We start from the raw sequence: 14,636 nt of genomic DNA, 5'->3' as shown, positions 1-14,636 counted from the left end.
AATCCCTTTTAAGCCGCTACGGGCGAAGGGCAGGCACCCCCAAGGGCTGTGAAATGGTGGCAAGGGTGGTGTTGCATGGTTTGGTGCTGTGTCTGGGAGTCAGCCAGATCTCTGCCCGCTGGACAGGCAGACCTGAGACCCTGCAGTAACCCCTACACCGTGGAAGCCTTTTCACTACCCATGAGGACCCAGACTTGAGACAATACTGACGAGATCGCCTCTTCCCGGTTCTCCCCCCAGGAGAAACAGTGGCCGAACTGGGAATCGGCAAACTCGTGCAAGCCGCCGGTGGCCGCGACGCTGAAGTAGCCCCAAACGTTCTTGTTGCTACGGAAATTCAGCTCTTGCACCGTGCCAGAGCTGGGCTTGAAACCCTGGAAGGCAAGAAGACAAGGATGGAGAACGGAAGGATCCGGGGAGGGATGGAGAGGGAGGGTTCAGCTAAGGCGCCTGATGCTTTAAAGCCACAAAAACAGACAAGTTCACTCAAACAGGCCTGGTTCCAAATGCACAGAAGGCACCCTGGGGCCCTGTTCACAGGCAGGTTTTACTGCCTTGCCTCACCTTACAGGACACCCCCAACAACAGGGACCCAAGCTGTGTTTTGAGAGCTCAGAAAAATTTATTTTGGGGGGCCACAGCACCCAGAAGCACCCCAATGGGGGGTTTATTTTCAGAGTTGCCGCCCCTGAACTTAGCTTCTTCTGTCCTCTGTCTGCTCCCTCTCGCCTCCTTTACAGTTGAACAATGAATTAAGTTCGTTAAAAGCCACAGGACACACCTCATCAGGGTTTTCGCTGGTGATCCGCGCGGCCATCACGTGGCCCCTGGGCACCGGCACTTTGCTGGGGTTCTCAAAAGAGATGGGGGTGTCTCCCCAGGGGGGCTCTCCGTAGAGGGCGCGGATGTCCTTGATCCTGTGCAGCGGGACCCCCATAGCAATCTGCAGGGACCGAAAACAAGAGAGACAAAAACAAAACAGGGACGACTCAGCAGGTTTTCCTGATGCCTTCAAACATCCAAAAAAACACGTTCTAATCCGAACAATCTTTTGGGAGGTAAAACCTTCCCTCTGACGGCCAAACTGCCAAGATCTTAACCTGGGTTGAAAGACAACAGACAGGCAATGCAAGCACAGGCTCCCTTCAATCCACCATCTTCTGTCCCTCATGCAAAGCTCCCCGGCAAGGCTTAGAAAAGTTCTCTTCCTTTCAGTCATGCCTGCGGGGGGGGGGGGATTCTGGGAACGGCAGTATTTCACTTTGCCAAGCTTTGGAGCCCAGGTGGGGCCACTTGGCACCTTCCAAATAACGGTGGGACTCCGGCTCCCATTAGCCAGTGGCTTAGATGGAGAGGGACGATGGGACAGGCAATCTACCCTTATCTGGAGGGCTGCGGTTGCGGAGTCCAGCCCCAGACAGACCAAGGCGACCTCAGGGAGATTTCACAGACCTGCAGCTGGGCAGCAGGGAGGTTGACGTCGGCAATCATTTCCGTGCAGGGGTGCTCCACCTGCAGCCGGGGATTCAGCTCCAGGAAATGGAAGCTCCCGTCTTCGCTGTAGAGGTACTCCACCGTTCCTGCGCTGACGTAGCCCACCATTTTGGCCAGCCGTACAGCACACTGGGGAGAGAAGAGGCCAGAGAAAGCGTCTATACAAGCACCCAACGCTTCAGGGCAGCTACAGAAAAATAACTCCTCCAGGAGAGTGGCCGGTTACGTGTTCGCGGGTCCCTCGATCCGCATCATCCTCTGCCACCCATCCCCTGGCGTACCTGCTCCATGTACTCAAAGACAGCCAGCGGGGCCACCGTGGCAGGGGCCTCTTCGATGATCTTCTGGTGCCTCCGCTGGATGGAGCAGTCCCGGCTGAACAACGAAACCGCGTTCCCGTACTGATCGGCCAAGACCTGGACTTCCAGGTGGCGCGCGTGGTGTAAGAACTTCATCACAAAGACCGGGGATCCGGGAGCCTCGCTTTGAACCTGTCGAGAGGAAAGGAAATGGCGCCGAGCAAGCACCGGGAAGGCGTGACACAAAAATATCTAAAGCCAGCTCTTTTCCCAAATGATGCTGGAATTGACAGCGTTTGGTGTTCTTTTCCAATTTAATCCCATTTCTTCTAATAAGTCAACCGCAAGAGCAAAAAAACATTCCTGTCCCCAGGATGGCTGTGGAATTCTGGAAATTGGAGGCCAGACCAAGCTTGGCATATTAGTTGATTACTGTTAATGATTTATGCACTTCCAAGGGCTGATTCCAGGCAGAACAACATAGGAAGTGACTTTTGGTGGGGTGTTTTTTAGTGTTGTTCATTTTTTTTCAACACATCACTTACATTTTTTTCTGAACACATTACACACCACCAAAAGGTCTGAGGGCTGCAAGAGGTTATAAGAGAAGGGAGACCTTTCGCTTCAGCATTAATTCCCATATTCGGATAGTGTGGGTGGCATATAAGTTAAATAAATAAATAAATAAATAAATATTCTCACGCAGTCAAGAGTATTCTGCAATTCCTCATTGTGAGATTTATGCAGACGCCGGGGAAAATCGTCATTATTTTTACTGCAACTTGGTCTGAAGGCTGGGAGTGAGCAAAAGAGGCCATCAAAAGTGCATTTCATGAGTTTTTTGTCTCAAAATGGTGTTCCTTCATCCACCAAATTTTACGAGGGCTGCCGGACAATATTTCCCACCTTTTGTCACCCACCCACCAATGCCCTGCTGCTTCTTACACCGTTTTAATCTCCACAAAAAAAAAAAAATCATAAAGAGGGGAAAGGTGGAAGATCCTTTTTAATGGGTTCCCCTCAAAATCCTTTAATTTGCACAAGGAGGAGAGACTTTAAAAAGGCAGGAAAGTCACTACAAGGGCAGAAATCCACCCTGGTATTTTAATTTACTTGTCTGAAGCGAGCCGGGAACTCTTCCGCCCCTTCGGCGATCCGGATCCCCTTGCCGCCACCACCTTCTGAGGCCTTGATCATCACTGGGTAGCCAATACTTTGTGAAACCTAAGGTGACAAAGGAAGAATCCAAAGAGGGAGCATTTGCAAATATGTAGCCCCTGGATGAAGGTGAGGAACTGCTCCCCTTCAAAGACTAGGGAACTGGGCCAGTGTTTTCTCAACTAAGGGGGGGCACCCTCTGGTTCTCCCCTTGCAAAATAGCCATGGTTTCTCCTCCATAAAATGTGCCAGCTCTCCAGGATTTGTGAAGAAGCCCTGCCATGCTTCCCTCCCTGTCATTGATCATCCTTTCTCAAAAACGCCGCCACCTGCATTCTTGTGTACAGGCATAGTAGACATACAAGAGTTTGACACTGCATTCATTGCTTTTGCTCCATCCCAACGAATCCATCCTACACATCACTAAGGATCCAATTCATGCTATATGTTCGTAGCACAGACATCTGCCACGCGGGTAAAGTGCCAAGGATTTGCCTACCTCCAGACCTTCCTCCACATCCTTCACGCAACCTCGCCAGTAAGTCTCCAGAGGGACCGTAATGGTTCTGCGCTGCTCACTCTCCTCTTGAGTCCACTCAGCCACCAGACCTAGAAAAAACATTCCCACCAGAACTCATTAGAGATCCAGTCCATCTCATGGGAAAGACACAGAAACCTTAAGTAAGTGTCCGGTGTCACTGTGTCTCTCGAATCACTGACCCACCAGGCTCGGTTTCTGTCTCTACCAAGTCTGATGCCAGGATCGAGGAAACCCAACCCAAGGTGGGTCTCCTCCGTTAAAACCTCCTACCTCCGTAGGTAGGCAGAAGACAGGGAGCGCTCTCTTACCACTTCCACTCCACGGCAACGTCGGGATATGGACGGTCTGAGCCACGATGGTGGAAGCCACTTTGTCCCCCAAGGCCCACATGGCCTCACTGGGCGGGCCTGGCAAACACAGGTGGAAAGGGGTGGGTGTAGAGATTCACCAGGCAGCAAGGCAGAGCAGGAGCTAAAAAGAAAACTATTTCCCAAACACTACTTGGGTGAGGGGGAGGAAACAGGGCAGTTCGTTCAGAGTTGGGGAACAGTACTCTTCCAGACTACAAAGCACATGTTCTATAGCTGCAGAATTCTGGGAACTGTAGTCCAAAAAACCTGATTTCGCCAAGCTCGGCGTCACGGGCTCTGCCTCCTCCCTCTGCAAGAACTAAGGGCGATGGGTCCATGAATACAGGCGGAGTAGAGTCAGGAGTCCCTTCCCACCTGGGACTATGAAAACTGGCCTGGACACACATCGTTCAAAGAGTGTGCGGCACCACCTACCGAGGAACGCTATCCCGTTTTTGTCCAGAAGTTCTGGAAGTTTAGGGTTCTCAGACGCGTGTCCCCAGCCGGCCCAGACAGCCTAGAACAAAAAGGGTGTCAAGGGTGCTAAAGACAAGAATTAATGGTGGCGGCAAGTTCCAACAGCCCAAAATCCCAACGAGACCTCTTAATATTCAAACATTTTGCTTCCAGATCCTTTTTAAAAAATCTGCCGATGTTTCCACAGTAACCTCTTCAAGAATTTTTGCAAACGGTGCTCCGAGAGCATCAGGAGACTCCTCAGAAATTATTTGCTCACAGGGAGTGACCTCATATTCTGTAAAACGCAACATTTTATGGGCTCCTTCCGTCCTGCTTCTGGGTCAACAAACCTCCGGAAGACCAAAGGGAGGAAAGCTCAGAGACGCAACGCCACGGAGGTTTCTTACCTGCACCGGAATCCGTTTTGAAATATCCACAATTAACTCTACGTTGGCATAATTGTTATTATTGGTTCCTCCGGGGACAGGGACATACTGGTCGGCCATCTTGATGTATTCTGAAACATTTTAAAAGCAGGCGTCAAGAGGAAGGCCTGGACGCACACCTCCGTACATCAAAGGGCGGCCTCGGGACCCACCTGCGTTGGCTTTCAGGTCTTCCGGAGTCACCATCACCACGAACCTGATGGCTCGCTCATTGCGGAACATTTCGTAGGCCCACCTGCGGATGGAGCGCATGCACTTCACCGCCGCGATGCCGTTGTTGGCAATTAACACCTAGGTGGAGAAGAAGGAGAGGACCAGCAGGAGGAGGCTTCTTTAAATGTTATTTAAGAATCAATAGGTTAGGATAATTTGCAGCCGGCAGAATGGAAAATAATAAACACCATTCCCAAAACAATGTCCAAAGGGCAATTGCTAAATCTCCAGGGAACAGAAAGGACTTGTCCGGTCTTTGGTGGATGACATACATAATCCAAACAATGGCATATGTTGGTGCCGAGCTTTACACCAAACGACGAGTATGTGTATTTAATGACATACATGGAGCACAACGGGCCCCAAAAATGCCATTTGAGCTGCAGCAGAAGCCAAAGCGAAGGCACGCGGTGAGATCTTCCTCCCTGGGGGACACAGTACCTTTTCAATAACACGGTTCCCACCGAAACGAGTCACGAATTCGGCCGGCGAGGCCACCGTGAAGTCCCTGTGGAGATCCAGTTTTCTCTGCTCACGGCCTTTTTTGACCAGGTGGAGCCCCGACATGCTGGGCCTGAAAGGAGATAAGCCCGTGTGACTTTGACCGCTCAGAATCAAGGAGAATCAGCGAGCCTAGTGGTTGGATGAAAGCGGAAGGAGGCAGAGAGGTGAACTCTTGCTTGTCTCCTCCTCGTACCTTGGGGATGAGAAGGTCAAGCTACCGGTGGCATTCTCCCCAAGAAAGGAGAAACGAGAGCGGCTCCGGATACCAATTAAGCAAAATCATTTTAATGAACCCCGGGTTCACTTTTAACCTAAATTGGTGGGAAAGGCTGGGGGCTGACCGCCTTATTGTCAGATCTGAAGTTTCATGTCTCAACATGAGAAACCGTGGCCTTCACAAGGGCGACGCAAACAACCAGATCTTTCCGAGAAAGAAGGCTCCTCGTTAAAATAACTGGTTGTTCCTTTGTAACTTAACAGCCCTGGAGGCCAGCCAACAGCAAGCACACAATCCCATTGTGTTTTAATATTATGAAGTTTTCAACTGTGTTTTCATACTCACACAGGTGTGTTTATCTGTAACTTTTCTTTTAGGTAAAGGGTGACCCACAAGGCCTATTCATTTTCACGTTCCAGCCTCGATCGGGATAAAACCGGGTTTATTCTTCTGCATCCAAGTTTTTAGAAATGTAGGTTAGTTGAAAACATAGGAGCCCACTAGCTTGTAAGCTGTTCCCGCCAGCATCCTAACATTTTGCCCTCACCTGGGGATTATGGTTTGGGTAGTTCCACATGCAGATTAAACCTGCCAGATTTTAGGGCAATGCATTGGCACATCAAAGTAGGAGCAGCCTGGATTCAAACCTGCAGTTTGAGCATCTCATGCAGATGGCAAACAGGCTTTGGACTGGGTGGAAGGGAGGTTACACACACTATAGGTTGGCTGTTCTCTCCTGTGAAGCCCCAGAATTCATATTTCCCCATGGGTCAGTTTGCAACAGAGAAAATATATAGGCAGGCCACAATCCTAAAAAAATACTGTTGTTTTAAAATTGTTCCAGTTAACCCATGTGACACACGAAGCAACAAACACAGGTACAGTAGATGTGAAAAAAGAAACAAAAACTGACAACTGGAATAAATAAATCATAGCAAATCAGTTCCTGCCTGCAAACCTGCTATAAATAATTAGGTTGTTTAAAAAAAGAGAGAGAACAACTAATATTTTGATAGAACCTGGTGGAGAGGCAGAATCTTATCCCTCCCAAATAATAGCAATCTAAATCCCTGTAAGGCTGAGTGCAAAAGTTTTTAGTTTTCCTTCCTAGCAAGCTGAGAAAAAAGCATGGATGGGATCAAGTAACCCAAGGTTAAAGGGGGGGGGGGGAGAGAGAGAGAGAGAGAGAGAGAGAGATGGGTGACATCATATGAACAATGTGGAATTTGTTTCGAAAAATAATCTCCTATTTAGACGACTTCCCCAAAACTAGTCCTTAAGAGATGAGCAAGTCAAAATTCCCAAGACAGTTTGCAAAAGAAGGCAGCAGGGAGAGATAGGTCTTCCTTGTTTCTGTTTGTAAACCAGACGCACTAACTAAAAGACTGCAACAACAACAACAACAACAACAAACCTTACATAGGCTGGAAGATCTCCCCAAAAGATGCTCTTTTCGGCATGCACGCCGCACGCATTTCTGATACGGTCCACAACGATTCAGATTTCGCCTGCCCTTAAGGTGCCCATGCAGGGGTTTCCAGGGTTCTGGCGCCCGCCCAGAGGGTGACCCAAAAGCACCCATTCCACTCCTTAACCGTGCACAGAAAACGAGTCCTTGGCTGCCAGATGCACCTCTGCCAGTCTCTCTTTTTCTGCCTTCTAGACCAAGAGCTTGGGGGGGGGGGGGGGACTCCACCAAAGTCCCTTCCCCTTGCGCCGCTTTGGGGAAAAAAGGAGGTCCCCAAACAAGGCCAGGGAACCTCTGCCTAAAGCTGAGCTGGAGCCCACCAGGCTGAGCCGCTGTGCAAGCAGAAGGAGAGAAAGAAGCAGCCCCACTGAAACCAAGGCACCCTTTCTTCCTCCTGGGACAGGACCCTTCCGACCTCCTTCAAAGCTTTCGGTCCAGTCCCGTCCCTGTCCCCCCGGCCATCCAGCACTGACCTCCAAAGGGACTGGAACCAGTTCAGCTCCGTTCCCCCTGCCTCTTCCCCCATCCTGCCCAGATGCCGGCAGTTGGCGGCTGCTGCTTCCTCTTCGTCCTCCTCCTCCTCCTCGGCTTCTTCCTCCATTCCGGTGCCTCTCCGTTCTTCTCCGGGCCTTTGCTGCGCTTCCCCTTCCCCTTCCCCTTGGGCATGCGGCCAGCAGGGCTGCAAACAATCCGGCACTACCTCCACCAGCACCACCGCGTGGCCCAGGAGAAATTTTGAAAACACAAAGCAAAAACGCCCTCTGTGCCCTTACACAACCTTGGGACTGACTGCACGCACACACAGAGAGAGAGAGAGAGAGAGAGAGAGCAGAAGCTCCAGAGAAATTTGAAAAAAATGACAATTTCTAGAATCCAGGAACTGTCCAGAAAAGTAATTCTCCCCCCCCTAAAAAAAATGCTCTAGGAAAAGGAGGAATATATATTAAGCCCTTTACATGCAACGTTAAAAGAAAGATCTCTTCGCTGTCCAGATTCATAGACTCACAGAACTGCACGCCGGAAGGGGTCCCACAGGGTCATCTAGTCCAACCCTCAATTTAGAAAGCAAAATGCTGTATTTTATATATAAAAACAAAGAGGTTTTGGGGGGGCACTCTACAGACTTAAGAGGTTTTATTTGCCTTCCGCTTTCCTGGACTGCCTTTGAGGAAGTGGGGGTGCAACCCTTGAATATTTCGGCTCAACAAAAGCCTGTTTTAAGCCTCCAGTTGTGCCCCCCAAAAGGTTTTCTTGTTCCTGCTTCGAAACTGGAGATCCCGGGGAATTATGGACCTCGTAGTCCAAGGAAATAACATTTCCAAGCTGCTGCCTTCGTTGCCCCTGGATCGTCAAAGGCCTGGGAGAAAATCAAAACCACCTAAACCTTTGTGGGGGAAAAAAAATGCCTGCATGCCTTGTTGCCTGCAAAAGCTCTTTTTTCCTGTTTATAATTTACCCAGAGCAAAGATGCGATAATAAAAGCAATCAGAAATTGGTGACTTAAGCAGACTTAAAAGAGCCCCGAAGGTGACTGGAGCCATTGAGGTTCAGTTATCAGTGGATTAAGAAACTGGGTCAGGCCCCACCTTGTTTTCTGGGACGCTGATAACCAAGGGCGATCTTTAGCAACGGCTCGGAGGTGGGTTCCTGGAAGGACAGGAGCTGGTGCCGCCCTTTGCTTTTCATTTCAAAAAAGTGTGGCCGTTTTTGTTTTTATTTTTTCACTTTTGCCATGCACGGCTTCGGAAAGATATCTATTCCATCACACGAAGGAAATGCCGCTACAAAGAAAATGCGTAAAACGGGGAATAAAACCATCGGCCATTTGCACAAATTGTTCCTTATTTCAGGAATCGGGGGCCCTCGTAAGCCTCCTTCCTCATATTTCCATAAACGTATTTTCAAGCCCCTGAAATTTCAACCGGGGACGGCCACGTAGTTAGGGGATTTTGGGATTTGTAGTCAGTTTCCCCAAGAGGCCCAGTAAATAACTAAAGCCGATAACCAGCTCCCTAGAATTTGGCAGAGATGCCAGAGGGAGGCTTCTTTCTAAGAAGCCGGTTCTATAATTAGGCCGGCTTTAAAAAGAAAAAAGAAAGGCCCGCTCGGCCCCCGCTGCTGCCACCCACCTCGGCTCTGAAGGCAGTCGGTTCCTCTCTGCAAAATGCGAGGTGAACTTTGCTCTTGCAAACGCCAACCCGGCGGAAAAAGTCTTGGGCTCCCTTTTCGACAGAGGGCCGGCCGGCCACGGAGAATCCACCCCACCCCAATCAAGGTCCCGGGCCTTCGCTTATCAGAGAGAGGCAGATGACAAGGAAGAGAACCCAAGAAGGAGACGTGAACAACGCAATTTAATATATTTTTCCCTACACCAAAAAAGAATATATATATATGGCTGGATGGGGGATTCTGGGAGTTGTAGTCAAAGCCAGGATCTTTCCAAGCTCCGCTCGTAAGAGCTGTACTTTATGGCACCTTCAAAACACAACAGATTTCGGTTCATGGGAACTTCCTGTGGTTTCCTAGAAAAGTCCATCCACCCCATTTCCTCCTGCAAGGACCATAATCCACAGACATTCAAGACCAATAAGCCTTAAAGACGCTTACAAGATACGGGTTCTTTTGCTGAAACTGACAAGTCAGGCTCTCTGGTGTGTAAATTTCACAGTCCCTGTTTGTTTGTTTTTAAAGGCCGTGTTGACGCAGGGCCTTGATTATTATTGTTTTAAGTATCTTCTTTTTGGAGGTATTTACACAATATACTCTTGTTCACGTCTTCCTGCTTTGACTGGGTTTTTAGTACGTACTTGCGTTTTCCAGTTTTGTATTTTCCATTTCTCAAAGTGTTTTTTTAATTATATACTTATTGTTCTTAGCTTTAATGGCGCCCACGTGCGATGCCTCTTCACTCACTGTTCTTAGCTTTAAATATTATCTTTTAAGGGTGTTCATCACCACCCTTGTACACTCATCGTTTTCAACATCAAATATTGTCTTTCAATGTTGCAAGGGGCCTTGGAACCTTTTCAAGGAGAAAGGCAGGGTAAAAAATATTTCTAAATAAATACATTTTGATTTCTGCCAGAGGTTTGCCTTCTGTTTTTTATGGCTGCTTTGCTCATTTCCCTTCCAAGTTAACAGATGAAAAGGAGAACTAAAATTAGGGAACACAAAGGAGAAGGTGACTGGGCATTCATGAGACATCGAGGAACAAAATAAGAACCAAAAAAAGTAACTTTTTTAAGGCTGGAAGGGCTTCATTAAATCCACTCTTCCTCATTCCACAAAATGGAGCCACGGAGGTTAAAAGTGGCATCAGATGCCACAGCAGCGTCCTCTGGAATTACTTGCAAATCTGGGGAAACCGGGTGGGTGAGCAGAGAGCAGTCATTTCAGAAGAAATATGATGATTGCAAAAGAGATTTATTCAACTATTCGTGGCCCGGAGAAAATAGATTTTATCTTCTGTTCTGACATTCATCTTCTGTTAAACTGATGAACGGATGCATAGTCACAAAAATCTCAGCGTCTTGTCTCCTTTTTGGACTTCCTCACACCCTCTGGCCACCTTCTCCACCCCTCTGCCAAATTTGAAAACCCAAGAGCCGTCGGCAAATAAACAGACCAATATTTAATCAGTGCAAGGTGGAAGCTTAAAAGCAGAAAAATGCAGACGCTAAAAGTTAAAACACATGCACACAGAGAGGAAGACGCAATGTATAGCAGAAACGTATTGACTAGGACTCAAAAAACCTGAGGTGGGATCCGTGCTTAGCAGCAGAAACCCATGGAGGGAGGGGATCTGTTGTTAAAATCCACATATCAAAAAATCTATTAGGGTCACCATAAATCGGAAGTAACTTGATGGCACAAAGCAACAACAACCGCTAAACACAACTTTATTCTGGAGCCACAGCAATGTAGGAGATTGAGGGCTGGACTAGAACTCGGGAGACCTGGGTTCAAATCCCAGCTTGGTCACGGAAATTCAACGGGGAGGAGAGACAACGGCAAACCCATCCTTCAACATCTCAAGAACCTCAGCATTGCCGTGCGCCGGAAATGAAGGGAGGACACAACACGGCAGCGCAGGCAACAACAATATCTAACACAGACATCCACGCCACGCAGATTTCTAACCGAAGCCACACAACATTCGTCCAAATGAGGACATGTTAATCAAGCAGGAAAAGTAACGACGAGATGGCGCTTTCCAAGCCCCAAAGCAACCCAAAACGTCCACTCCCTCGGCCACAAGACAGGACCTGGTTTTACATTATTTTTTTTTAGTTACATCACAACCTCCCAGCGGTCGCATTGCCCAGGGGATTTTGGGAACTGTATCCCAAGAAAGCGACTTTTTTCCTAAGCTCTGAGGGTTTGTTTCGGTTTTTGTCCCATCAGCTTCACGTACATTTAAACTGGAGGTAATTCAAACTGGGGACCTCTTGTGTATGGTGAACATACTTGGCTACTCAGCCAAAAAAAAAAACCAAAAACCCTTTTTATGCCAAGCACAGAATGAAGCTCAAGCTTTATTATTGTTGTTGTTGTTGTTATCCTCCACTAGAAGTACACTGGGGATTGGCTGGCTGAGCTTCTTTGCATTAACAGCACAGCTAAGGAAACAGCCAAGGCTTTCTCCATCCCCTACCCACCTGCACAGAGCTTAGAAAAGTTACTTTTGGGGGGCACTACAACTCCCAGAATCCCCCCCATCTTTCCAGCCCAATGCTCACAGTTCTGTGGCTTACTTCATGGTGACATTGGCCTCCGACAGGGAGGCGAGCGATGACGAATCCACCGAAGAGGAGGAGGAACCGAGGCTGGCCAAGCTGCTCCTTCTCCGGCCGGCCAGCCGGAGGGACCCGGCCATAAACTCGTCGTCTGAAGAGTCTTCGAAAGAGCCCAGCACAAACTTGGCCATGCCCTGGCGTTTGGCTTGGGCCGGGCTGACTTCCGGCTCTTCCCATGAATGGGACCTCATCTGCCGGAGCCGCTGGCTGGACGGAGGGCCAGCGGCCCGGCTCAAAGCCCTGGCTGCCTCGTTGGGGGCCGTGGCCTGGGGCTGCAGCCCATCCGAGGAAGAACGGGGAAACGGGGGTTTGTTCTGGCAAGCGGGGTGCTCTGGCTGTTTAGGGCCACTCGGGCACCTCAAGTCGCTCGGAGCGGGCGAGGGAGAGGGGTCCCGGCTGGCCTCCTCTGACGAGGACTGCATTCCTGCCGTCTCTGAAAGCAGGGAAGGGGATCCGTTGGAAAGCAGCCCCTGGGATCCAGAAGCAGACCCTTCACTGGGGGTGGGATCATCAGGCTGAGGTCCGTGAGAGTCTGCAGAGGGATCTTCTGCCATCCTGGTCCAAACCAACCATGCCAGAAGGATCAAGAATAAGGAAGCTATCAAAACCATCCGGAAAGCCTAGAAAAAGAGAACAGGGCCAAGTCAGTCACTTTATGATTTATTTATTCTTTGCCACATTTATTCATGCTTTTCCTTCCGTGTGTCCAAAGGACATTCCCCTGGCTTGACAAAAAAAATGCTCTTCATAGAATTACCTTCAAAGCCACACAGGCACAGCCCCCCTTGCAGGCTTTGGCATGGAAAATAGCCGGCGCTTATTTATTAATCCTGCCTAGGACAATTGCCTCCAACTTACCCGAAGCCTGACTTACTGCTTTGGTCCTCCTTCTGCCCTGAAGGCAGAGCCAAAAAGGGGCTCCAGAAACACAAGCTATTTTTATTCTATGAAAACAGCACCTTGGCAACTGGGAGGCTGGACAGGCAGACAGCAAGCCAGCCGGCTGCCCGTCTCAACAGATATCTAGAATCCCAAAGCTCATGGCCTGAATGTGAGATGATTCCCCCACCCGGCCCCTCCCTTCCTCTTGCCTCAATCTTCTGGAAATCCAAAAGGGACTCTCTCCACTTGCAGCCAAAGTAAAATGGAACCACCATCACCGTTTGGCAAAGTTTGTTTTGGAAGGGGAAACGGTGTCCATGCTGGTTGGGGAAATATGCCACCTCCAAATAACAATCCCAAGAGACCCCCTCCAAGCTCGGACAACGGCAATCCTTTTAACGCACGTGGCAATGAAGGGAAAAGTTTGCTTTTTGGACAATAATTCTCCAGATTGTACATGCAGCAGAGGTCAGCATCTGCTTCTGGCTTGTGTCTGACTAGCTCCTCTGTCTTGGGGTTGCTCAGGGCCCTTGGTCAAGTCCCTTAAAACTTTGCAGAGAAAGAAGGAAGTCTCCAGGGCATCTTATTAAAGACAACTCAAGGGTTCTTTGGATTCCAGACTGAATACCTTATTTCACTTTTCTTGGAATTAAAATTCAGATACTTTACAGACTTTTTAAAAAAACTTGTAGTTCCCAGAAATAAGTTTTCCAAGTACTGGGTGCTCTTATTTTTCCTCCTGTCCTGTTCATAGGGTACCCCCATTAAGGGCATCTAGTTTGCCTCTGTGGGAACACAAGGATGGAGAGCAGAGCACGGCTGTGATATTCTTCCTAAAAATTGGGAAAAATACCTTAAAGATCTGAAGAGGAAGAAGGAAGGAACCAAATTTTGGGGAGGGGGGGTGACCTTTCCAAGTGTCAAAAGTGTTATTTATTGAGCCCCAAGCATCTCAAACACAAATCATTCTGCAGAGGTACTATACAAGATTAAAACAGCATTTTTTTTCAATTTAATTACTTTCATTCATGTTTTCCACCCAACAGCAACAGATATCAGGGTGAGATGCAGGCAATAAAATGGCATTCAACCCTTTACAAGAATGTATAACCGTTGAAGTCCATTTAAACAAAGCAAAACAGTTTGATACAAAACAGGGCGGGTTGATATCTCTGTATACCCCTCAGTTTTTGCCATCCAACTTAGTAGCAAAAAAAAGAGGACAATTTATGGACCAGCACAAAGGTTGTGGGTGGCTCTTATAGCTCCACTGCCATGCAGAAACTGCAAACAGACACACTTACATGAAATTTACAGCTTGTGCCACGTGAGGCTTCATGGTGCCTCCAGACTCCTGGTGTTTTTCTGTTAGGTTGCTGTCGCCCTGACCCGTCTTCTTTCCTCCTCTCGTCCCAATTAAACTTCAGACTGCAGCTTCCTTGGGGCAGAGAGAGTGAGTTACTTTTTCTTCACATCCTAGCTAAATGAATCATAAGCATAAACGCAAATTGATCAGAACCCTTAAAGTTTTTTTTTCCTTTTAACTTACCAGCAGTTTTTTTGGCAGTAAAGATATTCCCATTTGGGCTCAGCGTCTGGTCTGTATAAGCTTCATACTACCCACGACACTTCCAAAGCTGGGCAAAAACAGCTCCAGTTTGCTGAATGCCAGAGAGAGAGAGAGAGAGAGAGAGAGAGAGAGAGAGGACTTAGTAGCTTTTCTGGCATGGAACATAAACTTTAGATAAACTTTGTTCTGCTCGGCCAAAAAAAGAAAACGGGGTGGGGAGAAGTCTTTATTTGCATGTT

At 48.4% G+C, this 14,636-nt stretch overlaps 1 protein-coding gene across 11 annotated transcripts in view; it reads right to left on the bottom strand.

The window, feature by feature from the left end:
• ACACB (acetyl-CoA carboxylase beta) overlaps window positions 1-14,636 on the bottom strand; it is a 42,680-nt gene that overhangs the window by 25,045 nt on the left and 2,999 nt on the right. For 4 of the 11 annotated variants that reach the window (XR_012081867.2, XR_012081868.2, XM_072983185.2 and 1 more), the window contains exons 1-13: window positions 14,377-14,522; window positions 11,904-12,565; window positions 5,402-5,534; window positions 4,900-5,038; window positions 4,709-4,818; window positions 4,278-4,359; window positions 3,801-3,899; window positions 3,451-3,560; window positions 2,907-3,017; window positions 1,776-1,985; window positions 1,453-1,623; window positions 782-943; window positions 211-374 (exon numbers count right to left, since the gene is read on the bottom strand). Coding sequence is in view for 9 of the 11 variants with exons in the window: in XM_072983185.2 (XP_072839286.2) it covers window positions 211-374; window positions 782-943; window positions 1,453-1,623; window positions 1,776-1,985; window positions 2,907-3,017; window positions 3,451-3,560; window positions 3,801-3,899; window positions 4,278-4,359; window positions 4,709-4,818; window positions 4,900-5,038; window positions 5,402-5,534; window positions 11,904-12,565; window positions 14,377-14,409 (2,186 nt within the window). In the remaining 2 variants the exon portion in view is untranslated. Of the gene's footprint in view, window positions 1-210; window positions 375-781; window positions 944-1,452; window positions 1,624-1,775; window positions 1,986-2,906; window positions 3,018-3,450; window positions 3,561-3,800; window positions 3,900-4,277; window positions 4,360-4,708; window positions 4,819-4,899; window positions 5,039-5,401; window positions 5,535-7,095; window positions 9,239-9,278; window positions 9,298-11,903; window positions 12,566-12,803; window positions 12,852-14,131; window positions 14,266-14,376; window positions 14,523-14,636 lie in introns of those variants that run through there. The other 7 variants (XM_078381825.1, XM_072983187.2, XM_072983190.2 and 4 more) reach the window with 7 other exon arrangements.

The sequence above is a fragment of the Pogona vitticeps genome, chromosome 14, assembly GCF_051106095.1.
Source record: "Pogona vitticeps strain Pit_001003342236 chromosome 14, PviZW2.1, whole genome shotgun sequence".
NCBI lineage: Eukaryota > Metazoa > Chordata > Lepidosauria > Squamata > Agamidae > Pogona > Pogona vitticeps.
The sequence above is the reverse complement of the archived record's forward strand: the minus strand, read 5'-3'. Positions and strand labels throughout refer to the sequence as shown.